General features: G+C 39.2%; 1 protein-coding gene across 1 annotated transcript; it reads right to left on the reverse strand.

Annotated features, from left to right (window-relative positions):
- Positions 1-2,114: 2,114 nt before the first annotated feature.
- Positions 2,115-26,170, reverse strand: PTAR1 (protein prenyltransferase alpha subunit repeat containing 1; the record flags this gene model as incomplete). Its single annotated transcript, XM_042012688.1, has 6 exons — positions 2,115-2,629; positions 3,183-3,499; positions 10,820-11,033; positions 14,658-14,762; positions 19,630-19,696; positions 25,975-26,170. Coding segments are annotated over 6 exons (1,248 nt in total), but the record flags the coding sequence as incomplete, so codon positions are not given.
- Between the last annotated feature and the right edge of the window lie 1,013 nt (positions 26,171-27,183).

A 27,183-nucleotide genomic window follows, 5' to 3' on the forward strand; every position in this document is an offset into this window, starting at 1 on the left:
ATCTCCAAAACACAAGACAGCTGAAATGCCTTATGTAAAGTAGTCATGCTCAGTATGTTAACCACCAATGGCCTAAAGTCACTTTCTTTTTTTTCAAGCAGTGCCCAAATGGGACTCTGCAGTAATACCATTGTGTGATTTAGCAGGGTGAGAATCTGTAGTGTAAATAATACATCCAGAGATGTGTATCAAGTATGATTAATTCTGGATTGTTGAAATAAAATAAATAAATAAACACCAAGTAAGAAATGAAGGTAAAGTAGTCTGTTTTAAGAAAACTATTTCCAAATACAGCCAAATACAGCTCTGACTGTAAGTGACTGTGTGTTTGAACTATTTTCTGCCACACTTTCCTGTATCTACTCATCAGGATTTCAACCTCATAGACTTTCCTATCAAGCTAACGTGACAATTGATAAGCAAACAAAAACCCAGTTAAAACAGTAAAAGGCATGATGGCTTCAATACTGTTACTGGAGCCTTCAGAATGAAACATTGTATTCCGGTGTTCCACCAAAGACTGCTACACAAAAATAATAGCACTCACCAAATATAGTCTGGATCCAGTAAGGTATTAGCATGATGCCATATAGGAACAACCTGGAAACACATTTAGCTGATACTGACAGATTCTCCCATTCTTTTTTCAGACACTGTTTCACAAGCATTTCAAACTTTTTTTTCTTTTACCTCAATTTTTTTTTAAGTTGAATGATACAAAGTCCACGTTAATGCAGAAGTTAAAAAATAAGAAAATGCCATGGTAGGAAGCTGACAAGAGTGATTTCTTAGAAGATTAAGGAACAAACTGCATTTGCTTAATAAAAATCTATGCCAGTTCTTTAACAAGTGATAGACTTCTATTCTGAAATTGAACTTTAGGACTGACCATCTGTCATAGGTTAGCAAGCATAGTCCCGGAAGGGATGTCCTTGCTAAGGGGTGCTTACAGTTTCCTCTGGGACCTGATAGAACCTATCAGCTGGCCAGTTTGAATATGGACAATTCTCTAAGCCACTTAGAGTTGTGATCACCTCTGTGATCCACATTTAAGAATAGACAAACTCCCCCTCCAAGCTCTCTCTCGTTTCCAGCGCTGGCACAGGCGGCTGCAGGCCCCGTGTGGGGGCCAGCGGGCCCGGCCAGGCCCTGCCTGGGCCAGGCCGGGCCGGGCCACGGCCATCCTGGAGCCGATGGACCTGTTCCAGCCGTGGAACCCCCCCCACTGCCTTGCCGTGGGCAGCCGGAGCGGCTCGGCTCTCCCCCCTCTCCACTGCGATAAGAAACATTCAACATTCCAGCTGCAAAGCTGCAAGGCCAAGGTGAGATTAACCCTTTTTATTGCTGTGAAGAGCTGAAAACCTGAGGGAAGAGAGAGAGGAGATGCTTAAAGCTGAAATTCTGTTGTGAAGCTATGATATATCAGAGTATCCTGTTGTAATTTTATGAAGATATGGGGGGTGGAGTGTTCAACTCGTGAGCAAAAGCACCTGCGCTGAGATAGGCAGATGCTGACGCAGCTGTAATTTCATGAGAAGTTTGGACAGGGAGAGATGGAAACGATGGGGACTTTTGCTCCAAACGGGAAAGGAGAAAACCTCAGTTCCTAGAGATCCTCCAGAGATAGTCCTAACGATGAAGATGATGAAGACCCTTTGCTCCCAGGGAAGGAGAAGGGCCTCTGTTTTTGTTTCTGAACAGCTCAACCTTAAAACTGTACCCCAAAAAACTTCAAGAGTGGACCCTCAAAAGCAGTTGCAGGAAAAGCTGCAAGTCGGGGGAAAGGACTCACACGCAGGCAGAGAGACTCCTCTTCCTAAATGGACTGAACAATATTTGGAAGTGGGCGGCTGTCTCGTTGTGATAATATTTTCATAGCATGGGCAAGAAGAGACTTCTCTTTCTAAATGGACTGAACAAGGTTATTATGGCAGTGGTAAACAGACTGAACATCTTAAGGGTTGTCTTTTTACATTGTCAGTGGGAGAAGGGAGGAAGGTGGGGGGAGGAGGAGAGTTCTGAAGGTGGTATAATTTTTTTTTTCCCTCTTTTAGGTCTGTTAATAAACTTCTTTATATTCTTTCAAGTTTGGTGCCTGCTTTGCATTTCTCCTAATTCTTATCTCACTGCAGATAAACAGTAATGAGTATTTTGGACCAAACCACTACACCATCAAAAGAGAGAGAAACACAGAGTTAGCTAACACTTGCAACCAAGACATGCATTTGAAAAGAGAATATTGCACTAAGAGAAGAACCCTGAAAGCTTTAAACGCTTCCTTCACTGACCTAAAAAAGTAACCAACCATTTTCTATAAGCAGTAGCAAACCTGACTTGGTCCACATCCCTACAAGTTGATAATACTTTATCAACAAACCGGTATTCCATTTCTGGACCAAGAGAGTCCTGCACAGGAGCACGCTTCAGGCGTTTTGTTTCTTGGGTATAACCTTGTTTGCTACTGGATTCATTCAAACCATCAACATCCATAGCTTGTGCCATGTGACTTGTTGCAGGACCATGGTGGGAATTATTCAGAGTTTCATCACCGCTGTCCACAGATGATATCACTGCACTCAGGAGAGGAAGTTTGTTGCTTAAGTGCTGTTGAAGGTAGAATACACACCTTCTTCAAAGGAAAAGGAAAGAAAAGAAGAAAAAAAAGTCATGCACTGAAAATAACCTGCTGTTGCTGCTGAACTGTTTCAATTCATTTGCCATCCCACCAGACTTCCCTCAAAGACACAAATCTTCTGTCTCTGCTCATGCTCTACTAGAAAGGCTCCACGTCACTTTAGCAAATCTACTGTTACCTAGTCAGGAACCTGCACCCAGCTACTAAAGCAGAAATTTTCTGCAGCCAATCTTCCATCTACATTTTGCTCATTTTTTGTTGTTTAAACATTTAAAGTGCGAGGAGGCTCATTAACAGCATTGTGTGTGTCTTGTACAAATTAAAGAGACAAGTGGAGCTTACACCACAAGATATTTAAGCCAAATCAAACTTCCCATGCATTAGTTCTGATTATGCTCTTGAACATTTTCCAAAGGCTTAATACATAATAGCTTAAAAAATCTTTTATTGAGTGGTACTTTCTAAAAACAGAACAATTTGTTTGGAAATATCACACGAAGAATCATCCACAAATCAGAAGGAAACACTTTTAACCAAATCCTCTTACCTATGACACCACAATGTTTCATGCCCTGGGTAATTATCAATCAGTTCAGTGCAGAGCTCCATCTCTTCATCTAAACGGCAGGGGAGATCCACACTTTGCTCCTCTGCACAGGCAGCTTCTGTCCCTGCACTCTCTTCCCCCTTCTGAAGGCTAGGGTTTTGTTCATTTACCATTTGATTTTGTACCAGTATGTTATTGTCAGTCACTGTTCTGCGTATCAAGGAATTGAGTAAGAACTGGCGGTAATGAAATCCACTGTGGTCCGAGACATGCATGGATACCCAATATTTAGTGGATGAAAGTTCATCGAGGAGAACCTGAAACAAAATTCAGCGAGAGTTATCATCCAGTAAAAAGGAGGAACCTACCACCACTGCTTCTGTATTAAGGTAACCTCTTCTTTGGGGATTTCAGCCACTGTGGTAATAGTTTAAGAACATACAGAAAAATGATATATCACTGAGCCTTTTCCACTGTGTGCTGAAAAGCATCTCGGCATCCCAACAGGAAACAAATTAATACTTCTTCCAAACTCTGAAAAGGCAGGCTTTTCAGAAACCTGCCCACAGGCTGACTGGGAAAAAACCCAAACCACTTATGATATGAAATAAGCAATGGTTTAAGAATCTCAGAATGGTTAACAATAAATACTACTTAGAGAAGGCAGAAACTACAGTGCTATTAGGTTTAAGAATTTTAGTTTTTACCCAGCAGATTGTGGGTGTCAGAAGATGGGTGAGTTGCTTAAAAAGAATAAAACCCAAACTTAATTTACACCTTCATTTTCCATGAGAGAATGTCAACCATAGCATTACGTTTAAAGTCCTAGGGCCTGTGAAATACAAAACTACTTGTCCATAATCAAGTTGTTTGATTTTACTACTGAAGAACCCCTAGAAAGGCTTCCACAACAACTCTAGTAAATAGTTAAATGCCAACTACAGTTCTGTTTTTAACACTGCTGGCTCCTATGAATTGTCTCTTAATTCTGAGTGCTTTTAAACGTTCAAAATTCATTTCCGGAGAGAAATGCAGGTTTAGCTACCAGACAAAGCTTCTTTTACTTTGCTTTCTCTGTTAGAGCCAGTGATTTGGTTTCTTTTTACAGGCCTTAACACCTCTTTCCTCACACTACTTCTCCTCTGGAGCTTAAACTATCCAAAGAGACCAACACTACCTTTTTCATTCACTTCTAAAGACTTTGAATATAATCTTACTGATATGCTCCTGCTTTTAATCTCTTCTCCTAAGCTACCTACATCACTTAACAGGACCAGCTGATGCAAAACAAGTTTCATAGGAAGAAGTCTTTCCTTTTGATACTGCAGCACAAAAGTCACAGACTCCCACAAAGAAAACCATGGAAACACACAAGGCCAGCTATACAGCTTTTTTGGGGGCATCTGATCTAAAAGAAATTGGAGCAAATACAATGCAAACAGTGTCTTCTACCCAAGACAGTCAACATGTTTTTCTAAATCCTGACAAAAGATACCAGCATTACCTTCCTTTTACACATCAGCAATCTCAAGTGAAGTATTAAGTAACAGTCCACACACAGTGTTCTTAAGGAGGCTAAAATTCCATGTCCAGATCTGGACTTTAACCATTAAGACCAGCTTTTCCCTTCTCAATTGAGCTTAGTATTTTAAACTTCTGAACTTTAAAATTTACGAGTCTGTTAAGAACAACATAAGGCTTAGAAAAATCAGATCAGCCTTTATTCAGCTGTGATAGGTACTACACACATTTATGCTCAACTGAGACCTTGGAAGAATCCAATTCATTTATGTGAAATATTTATAAGCTACAAATTTACAGGGGACCATCTTAATTACGCATTTTAACTCCCTGTACAAAGGGAACAAAATTATTCCCAGCATCACTCCTTATCTGAATCAGAATACCTCTTTCAAGAAAGCAACACAGAAGATTGCCATTAAAACCTCCTGAGATCTACAAAAAACAGAGCCTCCTATCTAGGAACCTTGGAGTACCAGTGGAAGATGCTTCAAACAACTGGAAGTAAAAGAAAAAGCCAGCTAATGTTTGAATTCCAAGAGGTTCTTTCTTAGGACTGTATGCTTTGCTTAGCGCTTTCTTACAAAGCCAGCTTTCTCCATTTCCATCTCTATCGGTACAAGCCCTTGTACAAGCCCTTTGCCACTGTTCTGTGAATAAAGAGGAAACTGTATGAAATCTCCTTCCTTCCCACTCTTGACAATCTCTTTCCTACCTCTGGTGGTGAGCTGGCTACCATGGAACTGGCAGCCTCCCCCAGAACAGGACATGTGTGTTCAGTGATCTTTGTCTTGACCTCTGGGTCTGCACTCCCTCTTACACCATCCCTGACTGACTCTTTGCTTGGTTGTTTTAGAGCACTTTTCCAACCATAAACTGCAGACAAAAACCTCCTCCCTGGTCTGGGACACTGGGGAAATGAAAAGGAACTGGGGAAACAAGCTTTTAAGGATAACTAGATAAATCCAGCAATGTCCAGTCGCAGAAACTAGTACCTTGGAGACCCAGTCATCTAAAAAAAACCTAAGGCTATACTGGGGATGGCTAGAAGAAAAACTACTTCGTGGCTCGTGAACATGCTGTGTTCTGGGCACCACACAAGAGAAGTGTTGCCTCATGACAATTACCCCACCACTTGTTTGCTTGCTCTCCATCCTGTAATTATGAAATTGAGTATTCCAAACTGAAGAAAACAAAAAAGTTTGTAAATCCTTGCTGAACTACATCCTATTTTTCTACCTGCATGATTTCACTGAAACAACACAGTGTGTGTTGCAGCGGGGATTACTGCAACATGTGTGAGACAGCAAGGCCCGTGGAAAAGAAATATGGACGGATTCTTGGTAGATGTTTCAGAGATGTTTATTTCTCCAGCCGCATGGCCGGAGCTCCGCCGAGGAACTGTTCAATCACGGGACCTGAGGGTCCTTGCCCGCGCAGGGAACACAAACCAACCAATGGGAACGAGGCTGAGCAGGGGCAGGGAAACCCCGTGTCTCCCCCCAGGGCCCTCTCCCAGGGCTACACGGCAGGGGTAGGAACCCCAGCAATGAATTTTAAGACTACACCCCTACCACTCTCTTACCCGGGTTCTTTAACTAATTACTCACCCACCTTTTAGTAGGTATCTGGAGCCTATGATCTAACGCTACTAACTCTACAGTCATGTGAGAAAGCTGACATCAGCCTTTCCAAGGCAAGTACTCCAGTAACAGAAAGATTATTCTTGACAAATCCTTGACTGATATTAATGAACGCTATTCAAACCCTACATAAACTTGCTAATGCCATTCAAATTCTGCAGCTAGAACAAATTGAAATTTATGTATTGAAAGAAGATAATGCTTTTGACTGTCTAGCATAAGAAAGAAGAAATATCTATATCCTTATGAGAAAATCTTCCTAGTGGGCCAAAACCTTCTCCTCTAGCATTTTAAATCTTTTTCCCATAGACTGAGCTGAGATTCAGTCTGCAGTAGCATTAGGATTATCAAACAACAGAAAAAAACCAATCAAAATCCTATTAAACAGCCTACCTCTTGAAATCTTCCAAAGCAGGCCAACAGCTTCATTAATGATAAACCTGTTTTTAGAAGTCTATTTAAATGATAATTCAACACACAATTTATGTTTCTGGGCCTCTGCTTCCTTGTACACTTCAAACTGCAGGTCAAGTTTGCATTACAGCAGAAATATGGCCCTAACTAATACCGGTACTCATTAATTTCAGGCACCCTTGCAAGAACTAAATGGCCGTAGAATCAGTGATTGTTTTATTTGACAGTTTTTCAGTATGGTTCCAGTCTTGCACCTCAGTGAAATTTATCATACTTTTCAGATATTCAAACACAGAAATTGCTGAAGGTGCACCATGAGACACCATGCAAGTAAACAACCCATACAGAATGTGTAGGGATGGGGTCAGGATAGCCAAGGCAAAGCTGGAACAGGACTTGGCAAGAGGTGCAAAGAAGAAGAAGGGACTATGTAAGTACACAGGTCAGAAAAAAAAGACCAAGGAGAGTGTATGCTCACTGATAAGGGTGAATTGGTGGCAACTGATATGGAGAAAGATGAAGAACTTCTACTGAGGTCTTCATCTCAGTCTTCACTGGCCTGGCAGTCAGGCCTCCCACTTCTCTCAAGTCCCTGATCCTCTAGATTCGTGTGCGGAGAAGTGAAGTCCCTCCCACTACAGGCAAAAAAGCACATTCAGAACCACTTGAGGAAGCCAAACAGCCACAAAGTATATTGGACCTGAAGACCCACATTACAGAGTTCTGAGGCAACTGGTTGATGTTGCTAAGCCACTGTCCATCATATCTGAATTCGGGGCAGTTAGGGGAAGTCCCCAGTTACTGGAAAAAAGGGAACTGGAGACCGGTAAGCCTCACCTCTGTGCCTGCCAAGATCATGGTGAAGATCCTTCCACAAGATACGCTAAGGCACATATGAGACAAGGAGGTGACACAAGGCAGCCAGCAATTGTGCCTGACCAATCTGGTGGCCTTCTATGATGGAGTAATAGCAGTGGTCAACAAGAGAAGACCAACAGATGTCAACTACCTAGATGTGTAAGGTGTATAGTATGGGTTCCACATGATAGCCTCATCTCCAAATTTGAGACAGACTTGATGGAATTGGATGGAAGGTCTGCTCAGTGGGCAAGGAACTGGCTGGATGGATGCAGCCAGAGGGGCGTGGCCAGTGGCTCTATGTCCAGGTGGATACTGGTGACAAGTCCCTCAGGGCTCTGCCTTGGGACTGCTGCTCTTGAGTATCTTCATCAAAAACACACACAGTGGGATTAAGTGCACCCTCAGCACATTTGCAGATGACACGAAGCTGAGCTGTGCAGTTGACACAACAAAAGGATGGGATGGTAGACAGGGAGATACGGACAAACTTGAGAAATGGGCTCATGAGTTCAAGAAATCCAAGTGCAAGGTGCTGCACCCAGGCTGGAGTAATCCCAGACATGAGCACAGACTGAACTGAATGAGAACAGTCCTGCTGAAAAGGACTTGGGTGTTCTCACGAATGAAAAGTTGGACAAGAGCCAGCAATGCCCACTTGCAGCCCAGAAAACCAACTGCATCCTGGGCTGCATTGAAAGCAGCATGGCAAGCAGGTTGAGAGAGGGGATTCTGCCCCTCTGCTCCACAGTGGTGAGACCCCACCCGGAATGTTGCATCCATCTTTAGGGTCACCAGCATAAGGATGTGGACCTGTTGGAGCAGGTCCAGAGAAGGGTGACAAAGATGCTCTGAGGACTGGAGCATCTCTCCTCTTAGGACAGGCTGAGAAAGCTGGGGTTGTTCAGCCTGGACAAGAAAAGGCCCTGGGGTGACCTCACTGTGGCCTTTCAGTACCTTAAGTGCACTTACAAAAAGGAGGAAGAGGGACTTTTTTTGTGAGTAGATAGTGAATGAACAAGGGATAATGGTTAATGAAAGAAGGCAGGTTTAGACTAAATATTAGGAAGAAATTCTTTACTGTGAGGGTGGCAAGGCACTGAAACAAGAGAGGCTGTGGATGCCCCAACCATTGAAATATTTAAGGCCAGGCTGGATGGGGCCTTGAGCAACCTCATCTAGTGAGTGGCATCCTTGCACATGGCAGGAAGGTTGGAACAAGACTGAAGTCCCTCCCAAGCCAAACCATTTTGTGATTCTATGAAACTGCATTATTTTTGTGAAAAACTGTAATGCCTGCTTTTCCCCTGCTTTCCTACTTATTTGCGTTTTTCCTTGCATCACATCTTGCAAATAATCACTGTATAATTCTGCCTCTTAAAGTTACCTAGACACAAATTTTATCTCAAGTTTCTAGCTGTCTTTTATGTGCCGCACTTTTTCCTAATTTTCCAGTATCCCAAACATCTTCTGCTAGGCCATCTGAAGAGATAGTGTGTGGTGTCATGAAAAAAACCTAGAGCCAACATGGAGACTTCCCAACAGGTTAAACACATTGGTGGAGGAACAACAGCACCAGTGAAATTTTGCCAGAGGTAACAGAAATCAGATGGACAACTTTAGACAAAAGTACCACTTCCACAGTCTTTATTCTAAAAAAATAGCTCAACAGGGGGACTGGGATGGCAGGCAAAGCAAATCAACTTTGGAATGACCAAACAAATTTAAAATAGTTCCTTCACAGGCATCTTTATGATTTGTCACGAAAAGCACTCACAACTGACAATCAATAAACTCAACAGAGTAATTCCAGTTCTGCATAAAGTTATTTCTATTACAGTGTAATTATTTCTCTTTAATTAAATTAAGGAGCAGCATGTGCAAAGAGCACTCAAGGTGTTATCCAGACCCTCAGAGTACAGCTACCAGTATAATGGAGACAGAGATGTTTAGAACATGTGTTAGCTTTTTGTTTGTTTTAAGGCATAAAATTACTTGAATTTTCTTTAACAGTGCTAACTCCTCTCATCCTTTAGTAAGCCAGTAAAGATATTAAACTTCCTGGGTAAGAACCCTTAAAAACAGGCAGAGAAGTATCTTGAAAGCAATGTCTGATCCTGTTCTCTTTCCCTTTTTGTAGGAACCCAGAGTGCCAAGAATATTTCTCTGCCTGTTTTTAAGGGTTCTTACCTTCCTGTTTCCTGTTAATATAGACTTCTAAACCTAACTTCTAACCTCCAATCTATCTCAATCCTACAATTCTTCTGAGTTTTCTGAAAACTACCTTTTCATATAAACTTGCTAGGCAGATGGGTCCAAATTCTGCCCTGTCTCTGCAATGGACACAAAAATAGTGGCTATATTGACTCAATAGTGTCCTGTAAATTCCTCCCTTACCACCCTATGTGGCAAAATGTAGCAGCTGCTGTTAAAACTGAATGATGCGTCACTGTGTCAGCCTAATATTCACAAAGAATTCACATAACAACTTAGAAAACACAGTATTACAAAACTGCCTACATAATTTTAGATCACGTCACATTAACTAATTCAATTTGCTGCAGGTCTTAATGTTACACATACACAATATTCAACATTGCATAAAATGTCCCTGCCGTCCCTGAAACAGTTTAATCAGCCCCCAGTGTAAATGCTGTCAAAAAATAACTGCTGGAGCTGAAGAAATTAGTTACAAGCACTATTATACTTTCTCCAAAATTCCTGCTGTCTTTACTTGGTCCTTCAATATTCTGAAACCACAGGTAAGGCAAACGAGAGTACAAAAACAATATTACATGTTCAAAACCATATCTGTTATGTATTACCTTTTTTCTCTACTAGGAATTTCAAGACTAGTGCTGGAAGAATTACTTACGAGTTGCCCATTCCTTACTTCAGCTCACAGTCCCATCTATACTCTTCCCACACACATATTAGCACCAATTACTAAGAGAGAAACATAACTTTGTACACAGGCAAGAAAAATGTGTTATTTCTGCTGAGTAGAATCTGCTTACACTGGCAAGGAAAATGCAAAACATATTCACTGCAGTATTTTGCCCACTTTCTTAAAACATTCTTAGCTACCTGCGATAACTTCACCTGATACTCTTCACTCATGTTATACAATCTGCTTAGCAAACCAGTATATGGGTTTTCTGGATAAGAAAATTCAAGAATTTATTCACTATTGTATTATACCTTGACAGTGAGCTTTGCCAAATGCTGTAAAACCCAGATGCGATGGGACCAGGCATTGTAGTTGCTTGGATACCTCCCAGCAGCTTCGGAGCAGACATTCATTTCCTCCTGCACTAGTCGGTGAATTCTCTCCACGGGTGCTGCTCCCAAGTTTCCTTTAGACGCAAGACTGGGCAAGGAGTTTTCCTGAATTAGTTGTTGCAGCACCCATCGTCTGGTTAAACGATGTAAAGTGTTAATGGTGAGAGAGCAATTTTAAGAGGAAAAAAAGTTTTTCATTTGCATAAATCAAATCTTTCCAGTATTTCTATTCTCTGAACTACACTGGAGCTAGGTAATGAGTGAGTAGTAAACAACCACCTGAACACTTGCCATACTAAAAGCTGTGACGCAAAGATCACACTCCAACTCAGCTGTACCAGTTTGCTCACCCTAAGTGATCATGGCTACTCACAGCATACTAAAACAAAACAGAAGGAAACAGCAAATTTATGAGAGAGTGCAAGCAGAATGTGTGTGAGATTTCTAATGAGCTCCTCTTTCAAAGTCTACCACAGCACTAAAATGAAGTATCCAAAGTGAGATAAAAGAAAGTGATTTAATAAAAAATTAACTCTGCTTAGTATCTTTTACATCTGGCAGTACTGCACACTGCAATTCAAATTTCTTTCTGTACATCACCAGCAGTAGCAAAGTCCAAAAGGTTTATGGTTTCAAGGGCTATAGGTATAAGCAAAACAAATGTTTTTACTGATGAATTACACATATTTGATTTCATGTGTCTGAGATAAGCACAGATTCCTAGATGTTTTGGGTTTTTATTTTACTCTGGACAGAGTTTAAGCAGTATTTTTAGAGGCCACCTCAATGCTGCATCTGTAGCCTGTACACAAAAGGGTCCTACAAAAATGGGTTACAGATGTGTGAACTTCTGCAGAGCAGCCCATGCTAATGGAATTGCAAAGGTCCAACGTGGAATGCTCTAGAGAGATGGACATCCTCTGGTCTGAGACACAAAGGTTATCCTGTTTTGTACTGGCTCACATCAGTTCCAAAACCAATGATTGCTACTTTCAGAAAGGTGTCACTCCTGATTAAAAGAAATCAGTAAATAAAATAGAACTAATAAATTCATTTTCTTTACAGAGAGAATTCTATTTTACAAGCCATATATAAAATTATATATATATAAAATAGGTAAGTCAACCACTGTTTTAAGAAAATGGTTACTTCATCTGCTTTTTCTCTCATTTGAAAACATAATATACTTGTTCACTGGTAGGTTTCATACACATTGTATCTTTTCCTCTCAGTTATCAAAAAAAGACAAAGTATTGGAAGACAATATTAAAGATAATTTATAAAAATGCAATTTTAAACTCTCAGCAGAAAATTACAAGCAGTGTATGAACACTTTCTTCATATACACCATGTGTTTTAAATAAAGATGTACAGCCAAGCAAACCATGCTCTGACTGTTGTATAACAGTATTTTAGGATATGTGGTAATTTTGAAGACTTAATTTTTGATTTTTAAAAATGTCTTTAATCCAAACATCACCTCTTAGTATTTTTTAACTTCAGTCCAGAGGTATGCAAGAAATGGAAAATTCAAAAATAGTCTAGGCAGAAAATCTCAATGAGCATAGTCACTCTTAACAAAAGATATGTATTATTTCATTAACATCAGCTTCTGAGTAAAACCATAAAGACAAAGTATTTCAACTCTAATTATTTCAGTTTCTTAAAATGAGCATGTTTTACAAAACAAGGAATTCTGATAAATTATATATGCAGGAGAGAGTGGAAAAAATACAGACTTTATGGGCTCTCTGGCTACAACATCACAAAAAATATAAAATTAAATTAGAGCCACTTTCGAGACAATGCAATCACAATCTCAGAAGACTTAAAATATATTTTTGGAACCTGTTGAATACCATGGCATTATTTGGGTTTTAAGCAAGATTTCCTCCAATTAATTTGGAGTCACTTTCACCTTTGTTCCTATTGCTCTTACAGTTTCTGGAATTACTACAAACAAAGAATTGTTAAGTGACAACAGCAAAATCAATAGATATACTGACTGTATATGCACAAGATATACCTGAACCCCCCAAAATATATAGCAGGAGGTCATCTGACAAAATGAATGACAGGTATTTTGACATCTTCAGTGAGTGTATCTGCCATGTATAAGAAAAAACAATGTGGATATGGTTTACTGTACTTTATTCATAGCCCCATTACAGGTTTTTGCATCTTCTGTCTGAGATGTAATACCATGAGGGAACAGAAAACCCCAAATTAGTCATTATGCTAATGCAGAAAAATATTTTTGTGAATCTTATTTTCTAACATGTATCAATTATGGTCAGCATATCCAAATCCAAGCCAAACATTTGTACAATCATCCTCAAATTTACTTTTCTGATATAGGCAAATAAGAGAAAGAACAACAAATTATGACACTATTAAAACACTCTCAATTTAAGTTTGCATGGAAATCATAGACAATTTTTTATTATTTCTAAAATACAAATAAATATAAAGAACCTAATGTTATGACTTATTTGATAAAAAGATATTGATCATCATAATGATATGGATGGCACCAGGTTTAGAACTATTAAAATGCAAAAAATCTTATTTTTCCAGTGTTAGCTACCATGTAGAAAAAGTAAACTACGACAAACTGCAAGATTTTTTTCCCATTATAACTACATAGTTTTGCTTCAAAGCCACAAGTTAGTAGCATGAGGATGATGAAAAGCAGCTGAACATGAAAATTAAAAATCAGTGCTGAAGAAATTCATTATTGTTGTTGCTGTATCAATGAAACTCCTTGGAATATTCCACATACTGCTTTCTAGGTTTACTTTGATAATTTTAAGCTCATGCATGCACTGACAAAGAAGAGTTTACCAACAACTTCCCCTTCTAAAAATTCTCATGTAGTAAGTTTTGTTATGTTCTTTATAGAGTACGAACCCCCAATGCAGTATCAACTTTACAGCTGCCCTAGTGCTGGACATGTTAAACACAAACATTGCAAACTAGTTCCAAATGTGTTATATTTAAATCTCTTTAGAGCTGTCTATAAAAGGATGACCTATCTTTTTATTTCTATCATGAAAAAAGATCACACATGTACAGAGTTTTTTGGGTTTTTTTTTTTAAAATTGAGCAATGGATCTATACTACACTTGGCTCTGCTACAGGCATTTTAAGGTCAGTCATGACTGAGATGGTGCATTTGAACAATTCTGGAGTTAGATTTTCCAAACATGTGATCTGTTATTTTAATGTCCACTAATGGTGACTGATCAATTTGGCTTAAGTTACAAATTATAAATTCACCAAACCAAAAAGACCAGTATTGAAATGGAAAAGAACCCAGCTTTGGTTATAAATATTGGCTTTAACAGTGTCTTTGCTTTCTGAAATGCCTGTAGACAAGCAATATAGTGGTAAGTTGGAAGGAACGGAAAAACTTACAGTGCTCAAATACTTACTATTGATGGAATCAGAATTTCCAGGCTGAAAATTTTAGGTGCTGCAAGACATGATAAATCTCTAGGGAAATTTATCCTACCTCCAAACTTTATTTAAAAAGTACGCAGCAGAAAAGGTACATATGATTTCAGTTCCAAGTGTAGAATGTAGACACGTAGCTTCAAAAGTCAAAGCACAGTATTCTGCAATGACTGGTTCAAAGAATATGATAGATTTCTAGACATCCTCCTGCATCTATGACTCTCCTTAACCCAAGGACAGGAAACAAAAAAAACCCTAGGAAAAATGTTTGAGGAGTCAATAGAAGGCAAGGGAAACCAACCTATGAATCCATGTTTCTGGACTCTTTGGAAACTTGGTTAACGCCAGTTTTCCAAGATGCAAATCTTTAAGTGGATTTAAAGTGCCAGACAGTATTAATTCTTTCCTACAAAAGATAAAATAAATCTGTGTGAATGAAAGTAGTAATCTGAAAACAGAACACAAATCCCAGTAACAAATTGCATGGCATTTCCTTTGTATCATAACAGAACTTCACTGTAAAACTACACAAGTTAAAAAACCCTTTAGTGCATTAATCCATTCAACTGTACTACCCATATGTGCACAAAAAACTTCATGTGAACACATACAACCCATTAGTTCTCAAACCTACCCAGAAATCACTGAGTCAACTACCAGTAGGGTTACATACATGAATAAACATCCCTTCTTGAAATTAAGCCCTTAAGTAATTGTGTATAACTGAAAATACTCTTACACATAGCACTCCTCCACACTTACTTTTAGTTTTTAAATACTGTTCAAGATAGAGTGTCAAGGTTCCCTAAATTTATAAAGAAAAGGGGAATATTCTCTCTGCGTAGACTGCTTTACAAACTTAACAAAAAGGCTGAAATTGCTGAGTTAACTTAAATGTAAAACAATCTCTGGTTAAAAAAAAATTTACCCTGACAAAACAATGTTCCTCCAACACAACCCTTCCCAAAGTACTTCCAACAGACACAGCAAAATGAAAATCTGTACTTGGCTTTCTTACCTTCTTTACACAGAATTCCTTGCCCCTCACCCTCTTCTTTCTAGCTTTGTAACTGTTATTGCCTGTGCTGAGCATGTTTGTAGGCATCACCCCATCTCTGGTTACTTCAAGGGCACTATTCTTCATATCTTATTCTCCAATCTAGTAGGTAGCAGCTTTGAAGTAAAGATACAGTAACTTCCAAAGCTACCATGTGCAGAAAGAAAACACACATTTCCCAGAACCTGCAGAAGTCACAAGTGAAAACTGAGAGTGCAAGAAGCAGCAGCAATTTTGGTATGAGTTTGGGTTTTAGTTTGGTTTTTGTAATAATTTCTGATTCATCATGATAGGCATGGCTCCAGTAAGTGAGGAGCAGATGATCAACTTTCTGACCAAAAGACCCCAGTGGGATGGGAGAAAATATATTCTGGAAAGATCTGCTATCAAATAAGAAGGCAAAACTTCTCTGCAGTCTGTCACAGAACACATAATGCTGTCCTGAAGTTATGGCCTGAGTCTCACAAACAAATTGACATATTTCCTTTCTGTGAGTACATATTTTCTGTCTGACTTGAGAGTTTTCAGTAGGAAACTGACTCCATATGGTACTTTGGCTTTGTGTTGCTGTAATTGAATCTTACAACCACAGTCAGAAGCTAATGGTTGCAACACTAACAGTGAGCAAATATTACTGAAAATTGAAGCAGAGTGGGGAAATATATAAATCCTTGTCAGAAGTTTTGCTTCTGATAGCTACTGGGACATTTATTTTTATCTCAACAAGGTTCCAGCATGCTTCAGATCGGATGCTTTCAGCCGGTTTTTAACAGGCAGTTCAGATATACCAACCAGAAGTGGCAGACTGACCAGACCGTTCTGAGCCAGTGCACTCACTTTTGGAAAACAGACAAAAGAAAGATTCAGGGTCAGCACTGGAGCGGGTGGAACAATTGCCTCATTACTGCAATGCAAAAGGTGATGTTTTGGTAAAAATGACACACAGAATGAAAATACAGCCGAGATCAGTCTGATACTTAAAACAAATACATGTTCATATTTAACAAAAATTTAGATTACCAGGCCATCTACCTCCCAAAACCTAAACTTTCAGTGAAGAAATCGCTCTTTCCGTATTAAAACATTCACTGTAAGTAAATAGGCTCACACTTAACACACTCTTAAAGTAAACTTCCTCTTTTGCAAAGTTGAGGAGCAGTGCAGACAAGATCCACCTTCACTACTGTAGTAGAAAAGCTGTTTTCAGCTGTATTTATTTTCAAATGAGAGATTCTCCCATTCACGAAGGACTGCAAACACAGTATGACTGAAGTACCATACACACCCACATAAACCTCCTCTAAGCTCTTTCAGCTAACATCCAACCTGGGATACATAACTTCTAGCTCACTTCCTTGCCATGTGGATCACAGATAATGTTTCAGCCTTAAGGATTATAGCTCCCACAGAAGATAATCTGGAATAATTTAGACTTGCTGCTTCATGCTGACACCTTTGAAGTCATTCATATCTGATAGCAGTTATGTTTGACTTTTGAGAGTGTCTTGTTACCTCATGTCTTTTCATCAATTGTACATGCCAGGAAGTAAAACAAGAAGAACAAAGGCATTTATGACAATTCCTTTACAATCACTTACATAAAAGTTTTGGTCATTTTAACTTGCAAGAGTTTTCAACTTCTTTGTCCTTCAACAGGACAACTGAATTTAGTATCAACAGCTGGAGATATCCCTTATCCCATTCAGTGTAACAGGGGTTCCTCTCTCAGTTCCAGGAAGTGACACATCTCCTATTCTTTAGTATGTCTTCCTCTGCTGTAGAGTTACCTCTTGCTCAGGTCTCAGGGTTTAGGTTATAGTTGCTGCCCTTCTGTAACTTCCCAGTCATTTCTGATTTAAAAAAGTAAAAAAAACCAAATCTATATAGTAGGCACATTACAATTGTTCAGAATAGCTCCAAAGTCAAAGTAGACTATGTAGCCTAGATCACATGTTTGAAGTTCTGTGTTCTCCTGTGCTTCATTAACCAGACACAACTTTCTGGGATCGCCAGCTGAGCTGAAATGCTCATTTGTCTTCCACAACACCATTTTAGTCTTCTGACTTGGCTCTGCCAAGTCCTGTGTCCTTTCCTAGGACAGGATTTCCTTTTCTTTCTCTTCCTCTATCTTCAAGTTCAGTGCTACTGAGTCAACCACTATCTCTGAAGCTCTCATCAGAATTCAACATACAAAAAAGGGATTATCCCAGTCTAAAATGAAAGAGTCAAAAAATTATAAGAAACACACTGTGTGCAGGGCTGCTATTCAGTAAACAACTAGAATACTTTTTATTTTTCAGGCTACTTAGCATCTATGATGATTTTTTCCCTTAAAATAAAGCAGTGAATTTGTGTATGGAGAATGCAAGATGAACCTGGCATCACAAACATCCTCTGAGCAACAAGAAACTAATCATCCCACAACAGATCCATCATGTTCTGCAAGCAGAGTGCAAATCTCATACAATTAGTTCCCAGCTCAGACTACCTCAGGATAACAATTTATCACCAGCATCTGTACAGAACACAGTCTGTTCTGTGTAACTGATTACGCCACACATCTGTCTAGCTTGACCTGTAACTTCACAGAGAAGCTGAAATATATGTCAACATAACTAAAGTGCCTACCCTTCAAAAAAGCAAACTTCCAGCAGGAGCCTAAAACAACGTAGGGCCAGATTCAGCAAAGCAGCTCCTTGGCCTCCCGAGAAACTGACTGGCTTGTGTAACAAGTACTTCTCTCTGGATGCTAAACAGAGCTTCAAAGACACACTGACTGGTAGACCACTAGTCAGGAATTTGGGGAGTAAGGCTACCTTCTGCAGTAATTGCATATTTTGATAAATCATAAACATCATAAAAGAGAAAACAATCCTCATCCATATTCCTTAACATTTTTGATTCCACTTACAACTTTGAACTACTCTTCTCATGCACATAAAAGCTAACTCAGCTGTCAGGCAGAAAAAAAGCCAGACTGATAAGGACGAATGCATCTGCAATAAAAGAAAGTCCACAAAACATAAACCAAAAATCAATTATAAGTATCATACAATTTAGATTACTGTAACATCTTGTACTTATACAAGCTCGTAATTCCATTTTATCACTTGCAAGCCACTCAAGCTATACATTTTCATGACAGTAAACCCTTTGCTATCACATTCATCCCCCTTTTTTAGACCTGAGATACTAGAAAGATACAGATCACAGCAGAATCCTTCAGAACTACTTCGGCAAAGAAGAAAAAAGAAGAAGCTGGATTTCCCATAACTAGGGCTGACAGCTACACGCAGCCATCATTTTTCTAGGTCATTTTGTTAATGCACCAACTACAACAGTGCACCTTAACTACAGAAGTGCTGTTTTCCATGAATGCACTCCCAGAGACTACCAGAATTTTGTCAGCCCTCCAGCCCTCCTGAAACTACAGCTTTAAGACTGTCTCCAGTCTTACCTAGGCAGCAGAAAGAGAATATTCCTCCGAGATTTACAGAAAAGTCTTAAGATTACAAAGTTGTAAGGACCTGATGTTTCCGCACCTCCTGAAGAGCAAGAAAGTAAATTCCTGCTCCTCCTCCATCATGTCTCCTGGACAAGTTCAACAGGTACAAGAAAGGAGAGGGGAGGAGGGAAATGTGTTTGAAATAAAGGGCAGACACCTTCCCCGCTTCTCTTGCGGTGTAGCTACAGAGGTCTACTCAGCTATGATAGCCTGCACTAGTAGTGGCAGCAGACTGAGCTGGAACCTGGAAAGAACTCACAGAGGGGTAAAAATGAAAACAGTGAATACACACAGCAGACATCAGTTGAGCACTACCCTCATTAACTGCAGGAGGAAAGAGGAATGGTAGTTCAGTGGGACTTATACATGTGAAAATGTGGTGCAAACATGTGCCTTCATATGCACCGTAATCTTTAGCCTGCACTAAAAAAAAAAAACCCAAAACCACCCCCCAAAACCAAACCCAACCAAACAAGAAGACCCCACAAACAAAAAACCCAACCAACCAACCAACCAAACCCAATAAAAACCAAAAAAGGGCAGTCTTAAACTATCTGCAGTATACAGGAAAGAAGAGATTTTTAACATTCCTTCAGTACTTCTTAGCTGACAAGTTCTTGCTGTGTCACTACCTACCACTTGAAACAAAGCTTTCAGCTTGCTCATGTAAGGCTCAGGTCTTTCCGATGGCATTTTCTGAGTGCAACATACCTCAAGTTCCAAGCAGTGGTGAAGTCGGGGTTCAGCAGTAGCAGGGTACATGTGATATCTATCAGCTCTACAACAATGGAACAAGAGACATTAGGATTAGTAATGATCTGCACACAGCACTGATCTCTCCGCAGTCCCTTACTCATTCCTCAAAGTCTCTCCGCTACAGGCTGCTGTACCTGTGGATGACCACCTCTGTAAAATACTGCTCTGTCTCATTCCAGAAGAAATGCTAGCTTAATTTAAGAGGGAGCAAGATCTGCCATATACTCCCTTTCCATTTTTTAAAATAATGAACTGAGTATGCCCTCAGCAAGGAAAGATAGTTATACAAAATCCTTGAGTATTCAGTGATTTTAACTGCACACACACTATGTATGAGAAGCAGAGAACTCTTCAAAGAAGATCCAAAGATTTTTAAATACTACAGAGAAGTAAAAATATACCCTACTATTTTAGTATGTAGTATATGGCAGCTAAGCAGTAAGTATATGGCAGCTGCAGATGGCTGCCATATACTCTACTGTTACAAAAAATACACACACTATAAAAAACCTGTAGCTAAAAAATGAAACACCACAGCTATGAATAAGAATTACAAAAGTACTCCCTATTGAACTGCACAGAAAACACTTTAAATACATTGTGAAGTGCTTCAGATTGAAACTTTAAGACTAATTCAGTAAAAATCCTAAGCAAAACTCACAACACTTGTTTGCATCCCTGCATTTAAGCACTGTATACTGTAGATTTATGTATTACCCTTATTTTTAACTATGTCATAAAAACTGAATGTGACTATCCAAGCTTTTACTGTCAATTAAATTTGGGTACAGTCTCTCCTAATCACCCTGCTTTTAGCATACTAATTAGATAGTACTTCTGGTGATTTCCAGCAAATAAGAGGTACTTTATTACTTGAAGGAAGAAGATGGTGCTCATGGAAACAGATCTCTGGTTAATATGACTGTAAAATGAACTGTTAAGAAGTCGTTGAAAAAATTCAACAGTAACGGGACATAAATTAATTCAAAATGCAAAGGGACACAGCTTCACACATCTTTGAAATGGAAGTTAGTACTTGAGTAGGTGAAAAAGTGAAATACCTTCATGTATTACTGGGTGACTGATTGATCATTTATGTCCAGCAAAGAAATTTTGTGGCTTTCATAATGTTCTTCCTTATGAGGAACATGCTAAGCCATCATATAATGCAAGGGGTGATGGGGGGTGTGGTGTGGAAGTCTTTAGTGTACTGTTGACTTTGCACTAAGCTGTGATGTTTTGAAAACTGTCTCAAGGAATGAACTTAACTTTCTATTTTCACAAGTTTTAGTCAAACCCCTCTCTGCTGCCAAGGAATAAATATTTCTCATATGTGCAAAGCTTCTTCCTAATTTACTGCTTGAATGTACCAATATTTTTCCTTGGTATACCCAATTCCTGAACAAGAAGTATTTCAACACCCATTTAATTTTATGCAGCTGACTATCCCAATTCAAATAACCAGGACTACCCACATACACAAAATTGAACATACATAAAATTAAACATCTGCTAAGTGTTTTGTGGCTACTGCTTCAATTTTACATTCAAAAGCTAGTTTGGCAACATTTAACAAAACATCAGTTTTATAAGGAGGTACAGTTAAAATTGTGAGCTGTGATTGTTTCATGTACATTTTCCATTTTACCTACAATAATGGTTTTAGTAACTATTAGGTACTACCACTGTACATGTTACATACACATCAAGCAAAAATTTATTACAACCTATTTCAGTCTTCTGAATACTTTTTAGGAAAGATTTTCAAAGTCCACTTAGAACCATACAGTTTGTTTAGTCATTATTTCCAATTAATACGACCATTCTGGTAATCTCATAGGTCCGTAACAGCACTCAATCAAGTCCAACTTACACAGAACATTTTGTCCATTTTCCCATTACATTTAACATTTTGTCCATTTTCCCATTACAGAGGTTCACTGCATCCTGAACCTTACCAAAGGAAAGATAAAAGGAAAATCTCCAAGTAACATCCAATTCTTTCATGTCAATGTTCTTTGATGTAAGTAACAGTTGAAGAGTCATGAAGTGTAGATTCTGAGCCAGAGATGTGAAATGACACAATTTGGTAACCTCTGAGCCACTTTTCAATAGAAAGTCTTATGACAGGTCTGGGACACAATTCTAGTAGTTGCCAGCTATTTCCCCGTGTCAGTAATAAAACCCAACATATCTTATAATTTAAAATTACTTTCTACTAAATACATTTTAGGCAAACTACAGCATTATAGGTGCTCACACTGAACATGCCCTTTTGCACATTAAAGTCCCCCCAACTGCAAAATGACGAATAAAACAATAAGGTTTTAGCTTACTTTTTAAATATGGCTATATCCAATTTTTTAGACATTCTGGGAGCAGTTTGTAACAATTTCAGAAAACCATCTTGGCATAATATAAATAGCACGCATGCATAAATTTTAAAAATATTGGAGAAAGGATAAGAACATATTGTAAAATTCAGATTTCTAAACTGAAATAGTTGCAAGACAAGCAGTCATTATTCTGGATTCCAAGTATCCAAAAGAAACTGTAACTAAATTAAACACCTGTGTCACTAACCTACCAATGAATGACTATAAAGTACCTTCTTCTTCCAAGATCCCATCAGAAAAAATATCAGATGCCACATCTAAAAACAGACACTTAAATCTGTTTTTCTGCTCTGTTCTATTTTAAATGGCTTACAGTGACTCAAACAAAACAGAAGAGGTAACTAGAGACTACATCTGCAATCACCATTTATAACAAGCTTCAACAGAATATACAGCTGAGTTCTGAAGCAGTAATAGACAAATCTACCTCTTTACTAGATGCAAAAGAAAACAACTACCCTGCCAAATTCCAAGCATACACTTTTGTCAAAAGCAATCTGGAGCCAAATCCTTCAGAATACTGAAAAAAAAATGCAACATCTCGTGACAGGGTATACATACTTATGACACATTAGAGACAAGTCTCTAAGCCAACCTGGGAAAGATTTTTGCCTTCATTCTCTCCACCACTGCAGTTCAGTTTCTGCTAAAACCTTCTATCAAATTTGAAACTTAATTATGGTAAAACATACTAAACTCCTTTTCAAACAGGTCATTAACATTAAGGCCCTGATTGTGTTTTACAGTGGTTACAGAAAACCTCAGCAGACATGAAAATGCTGTAGATCACCTCTTCTCACGCATCTGAAACCGACTTTTGTAAGTGAAGAGACAAAGCAGAATGGAGTTTCATTTTCAAAAGAAAGCCAAACAAGTTGCAGGCACTAAAATTCATCCTACTGCCATATTCACTGACAGAGTTTTCTGAGCTGCATTTTGAGAGGAAGGGTTCTGCAAGGTTTCACCCATGAGGGAAGCAGAGGCTCACAGACACCATCCCTGTGGCATCACGGCGCGTCACCACAACAAAGCACCTGCACTGCTGTGACTGCAACAGGGTGCTAGCACACAGGTAATGGCTATCAGTCATCTTCAGACATCCGAAAACATGACACAGATCTCAATGTTTGTAGTTTGGCTTGAAACAAGAAGTTTCTGTCTGTGTGGAAACTTCAACGGTGAGACTTCACAGTAACACTTGACACCAAAATGAAGTCTCCCTGCTGGAGATCTGCAGCATAATAACAATACACATCCCAAACTCCTACCTCAGACCTCCAAAAGCACTGCAATGAGAACCACTGGTGTCGCGAAGATTGCCTGTGCTAGCAGGTTCAACTGTTCAAATGTTGAAGTTTGTATCTCACTATGTGTCAGTCAACATTAGTTTTATTCCCTGTATTAAATCTCTTTTTATTGATTTTGTAGTCATCTGCATTATAAATGAGTGTCTGGAGTGATGTCACAATCACCAGTTTCTATCAAAACTGAATAAATCAGCAGCAGCTTGGTGGCAGTTATCAAAAAGATCCTGGTTTCTAACCATAGAACACAAAGGCCAAGAAGAAATGAAGTTACTTATGTTAGCAATACATATCCCCTAGGAACAGAGTCTTTTAAAGATGTCTGTAATGACAAAAAATATTAAAGAAAATAAATTCTGTGAAAATAAAAAATAAAGGGCAATGTAAAATTTTTGAAGTCCATAAAATACTCTTCCTAGATAATCACATAATGACATGACATCAACCCTCTGGGAGGAGTGTGAGAAACACAATGACACAAAAACACACAAAAAAATCTGTTAGACAAAAATAAAATACGATCAACAGGTCAGTCATACCCAGCAACACATGAAAACACTCCAACTTCTTTGAGCAACCCTTTTGAAGGGTAATTAATTCTAAGGATCAAGCCAGTGCACTGTTACTCTAACACACCCAAGGTGTACAGCTAGCACTGGAAGACTGCATGTTGCCAGGTGAATGCATTCCTCCTTGTCACAATCTGCCTTGACTGCCATTTCATGCCACTCTTTCCAAAAGGCTTGCATTATGCATCTGTATGTTTGTAATAAGGAATCGAAGTGTGTTTAACAAATCTAAGTGTGTTTAGCGGATCTAGACTCTGCCACCAAGTAGACAAAAGTAGGCAACATTCACTGCCTTAAGAATGCTCCTACTCCAAGATCCACTAAAGACCTCAACGTTCTTTTCCATATCATCCCTGAATGCAAAAGAAGCTCAAGTGCACATTTATAGACTTGAGTCTATAAATGTGACTGTGCTGTACACTGCACTTCAATGAGAATCGATGCACACCTGGGTTCATCCACTTAAAGCGAAACAGACTACAGCAATAAAATACTAAAGAAGAGAAAAGCAGGTATCAAAAGAGAGATGCTACTGACCAGACATCTCCTCCTGATCTACACTGCTATTTAGAAGACACCACAACAATAAACAAAAAACTTGTTTCATAAACTAGTTACTCTTTTTCATTCTTACTCTGAACAGGACACCTTGTAAGTCGTCAAATACCTCCTATGTCACATCTGTTCATAATTCTTTATTTTGAATTTTTTTAAAGAACATATACCAAAGAATTTTACATGCAAGTTAAAACCAACTAAAAACCAAACCAAAACAAAGAGATGAGAAAGGAAATAAAACTTTACAATTACCAAGCTGTAGGGACTAATACTTTGTGGTACCTCTTCATCTGAAACACTGCACTCATTTCTTACTTTAGATATATGCATTACCACATTTTCCTTCTGACTCAGGAAAACAGGAGGAAATTCTTTCCGTATCAACTAACATCACTTCCCTAAATAACTCATTCAAGTAAGCTGTCTCCCTCTAACCTTTCCAGTTTGGGCAAGAGAGAAAGAAATTACATTTTCAACTAGATGATCCTACAACTTGTTTAAGCTGTTAAGATGCACAATCCAAAGCCTGCTCTCCTCAGTAACCATCACTTCTTCCAGAACAGGTTAAGCTGGCATTAACAAGGGTAAATGATCCGGAGAAGGGCATTAAGTGCACCCTCAGTCAGTTTGCAGATTACACCAAGCTGGGTGGGAGTGCTGATCTGCTGGAGGGTAGGAAGGCTCTGCAAGGGAATCTGGACAGGCTGCATTGATGAGCCAAGGCCACTTGTATGAGGTTCTGATAGGTCTTGCCCCTGGGTCACAACAACTCCATGCAACACTACAGGCTTGGAGGACAGTGGCTGGAAAGATGCTTGGTGGAAAAGGACCCAGAACTGTTGGCCAGAACCAGCTGAATGTGAGCCAGCAGCGTCCTCAGGTGGTCAAGAAGGCCAAGGGCATCCTGGCTTGGATCACAACAGTGTGGCCAGCAGGATCACACCAGTGACCGTCTCCATGTACTCATGGAGACATCAATGTGCTGGAGTGAGTCCAGAGAAGGGCAACTGGAGCACAAGTCTTATAAAGAAGAGCTGAGGGAGCTGGAGGTGTTTAGCCTGAAGAAAAGGAGTTTTGGGGGAACCTTATTGTTCTCTACAGCTACCTAAAAGGAGGTTGTAGCCAAGTGTCAGTCTCTTCCCACAGGTAACAAACAACAGGATGAGAGAAAATGGTCTTGGGCTGCATCAGGAGAGGTTTAGGTTGGATATGGGGAAAACTTTCCTCACTGAAAAGTGTTGTCAAAATTGGAACAGACTGCCCAGGAAGTGGTGGAGTCACCCTCCCTACAAGCATTTTAAAAGACAGGTAAACACAGCACTTAGGAACACGGTTTAGTGTTGGACTTGGCAGTGTCAGGTTTATGGCTGGACTCTGACCTTAAAGCTCTTTCCCAAACTAAATGATTCCACGATGAATAAAAAATGTGCACTAAGAATCATGTAATATTCTCTTCTCCGACCCAGAACTTACCATCTTTGTTCAGCCACTGTTTTCTTTGTCTGTAGAGGAGAAGTTTATTGTGGACATACGGCAAAAGAAACTTCACACACCAGCTCTCCACACCAAGCTTGTTTTCTACCAGGACAATAGGGCTCCGGTTATATCTGGCTTCAGGGCAGGGTATTAATCCAATTTCATCTCTTAAAAAACAGAAAGAAATATAAGATTATTTCCTGTAGGTGACAATTGTTTTTCTCAATAGCGCATGCTGGCAATGCTTCCCAGCCAAACATTTCATCATCTTTTTTTTCCTCATCTTTGCTGAAATCTGTAATCTAAAAGGTTTTATTCGATTTTCACAAAGATCCTAAATGACAAAGGCCCCATTTTTTCTGTGTTTAGGTTGTCATCCAAGCAGTTTAACTCAGCTGAATCAACACAAGCACCTCTGTTTTTGTAATAAATGTGACAGAGCTGCAACAACTGCTTCAGCAAGAGAAACAGAACATGTTAACTAGTACAGGCACCTGACTGACCAAAAGCTAGCCAGGTGTGCCCTGCAGTAGTGGCCTGACCAGGTGCTCTGAGACTAAAGATGACACAGAAGAAAACCACACAGACAGCCATATGCTCACTTCCACACATACCATTTTTCATTGTCCCATGCAAGGCAGCATGATCAACAGGGGGAAGATTTGAGACACAGAGGGCATCTCTGATGAGATGACAATTCTGTAGGAGGAACTTAAGCCTTTAAAACAACAGTGACAAACACAAGCATTCGCACCAGCAAACCAAGCAGAAGAGACTCAGCTGTTTAGTTTCAATGGGCCATACCATATTTTACTTTTTCATCAGGTTTTTCTAGCATGTTGGAATAGCAGCTTCAGCAGCTTCTTAAAAATAAACACGGTTCATCAAGGATTCACACTTGTATCGACAGAAACCAACATTATTTTATGCTTTCCATTATGCATAATTTCTCCATGAACTCCCATTCAATGGAAAAATTTGTTGCTAAAGAAGGAAATCCTCAGCTCTCACACAGGATAAAAAATATTTCTTGTGAGCTCAGAAATGAATTCTCCATCTTAAGTTTTCTTAATACAAGATCTACAGATACACTTCGAGTGACAGCCTCTCAACCTCAATTATCTTAAATAAATTTTACTACTGGGTACACTGAGTGTGCTGATTTAGTTCTGTGTCTTCACTGGATTATTACTGAAGTAACCAGAA

The sequence above is a fragment of the Corvus kubaryi genome, unplaced genomic scaffold (genome assembly GCF_017639235.1).
Source record: "Corvus kubaryi isolate FWS band 111438036 unplaced genomic scaffold, C.kubaryi_AGA036_p1.0 split1-37296, whole genome shotgun sequence".
Taxonomy (NCBI): Eukaryota; Metazoa; Chordata; class Aves; order Passeriformes; family Corvidae; genus Corvus; species Corvus kubaryi.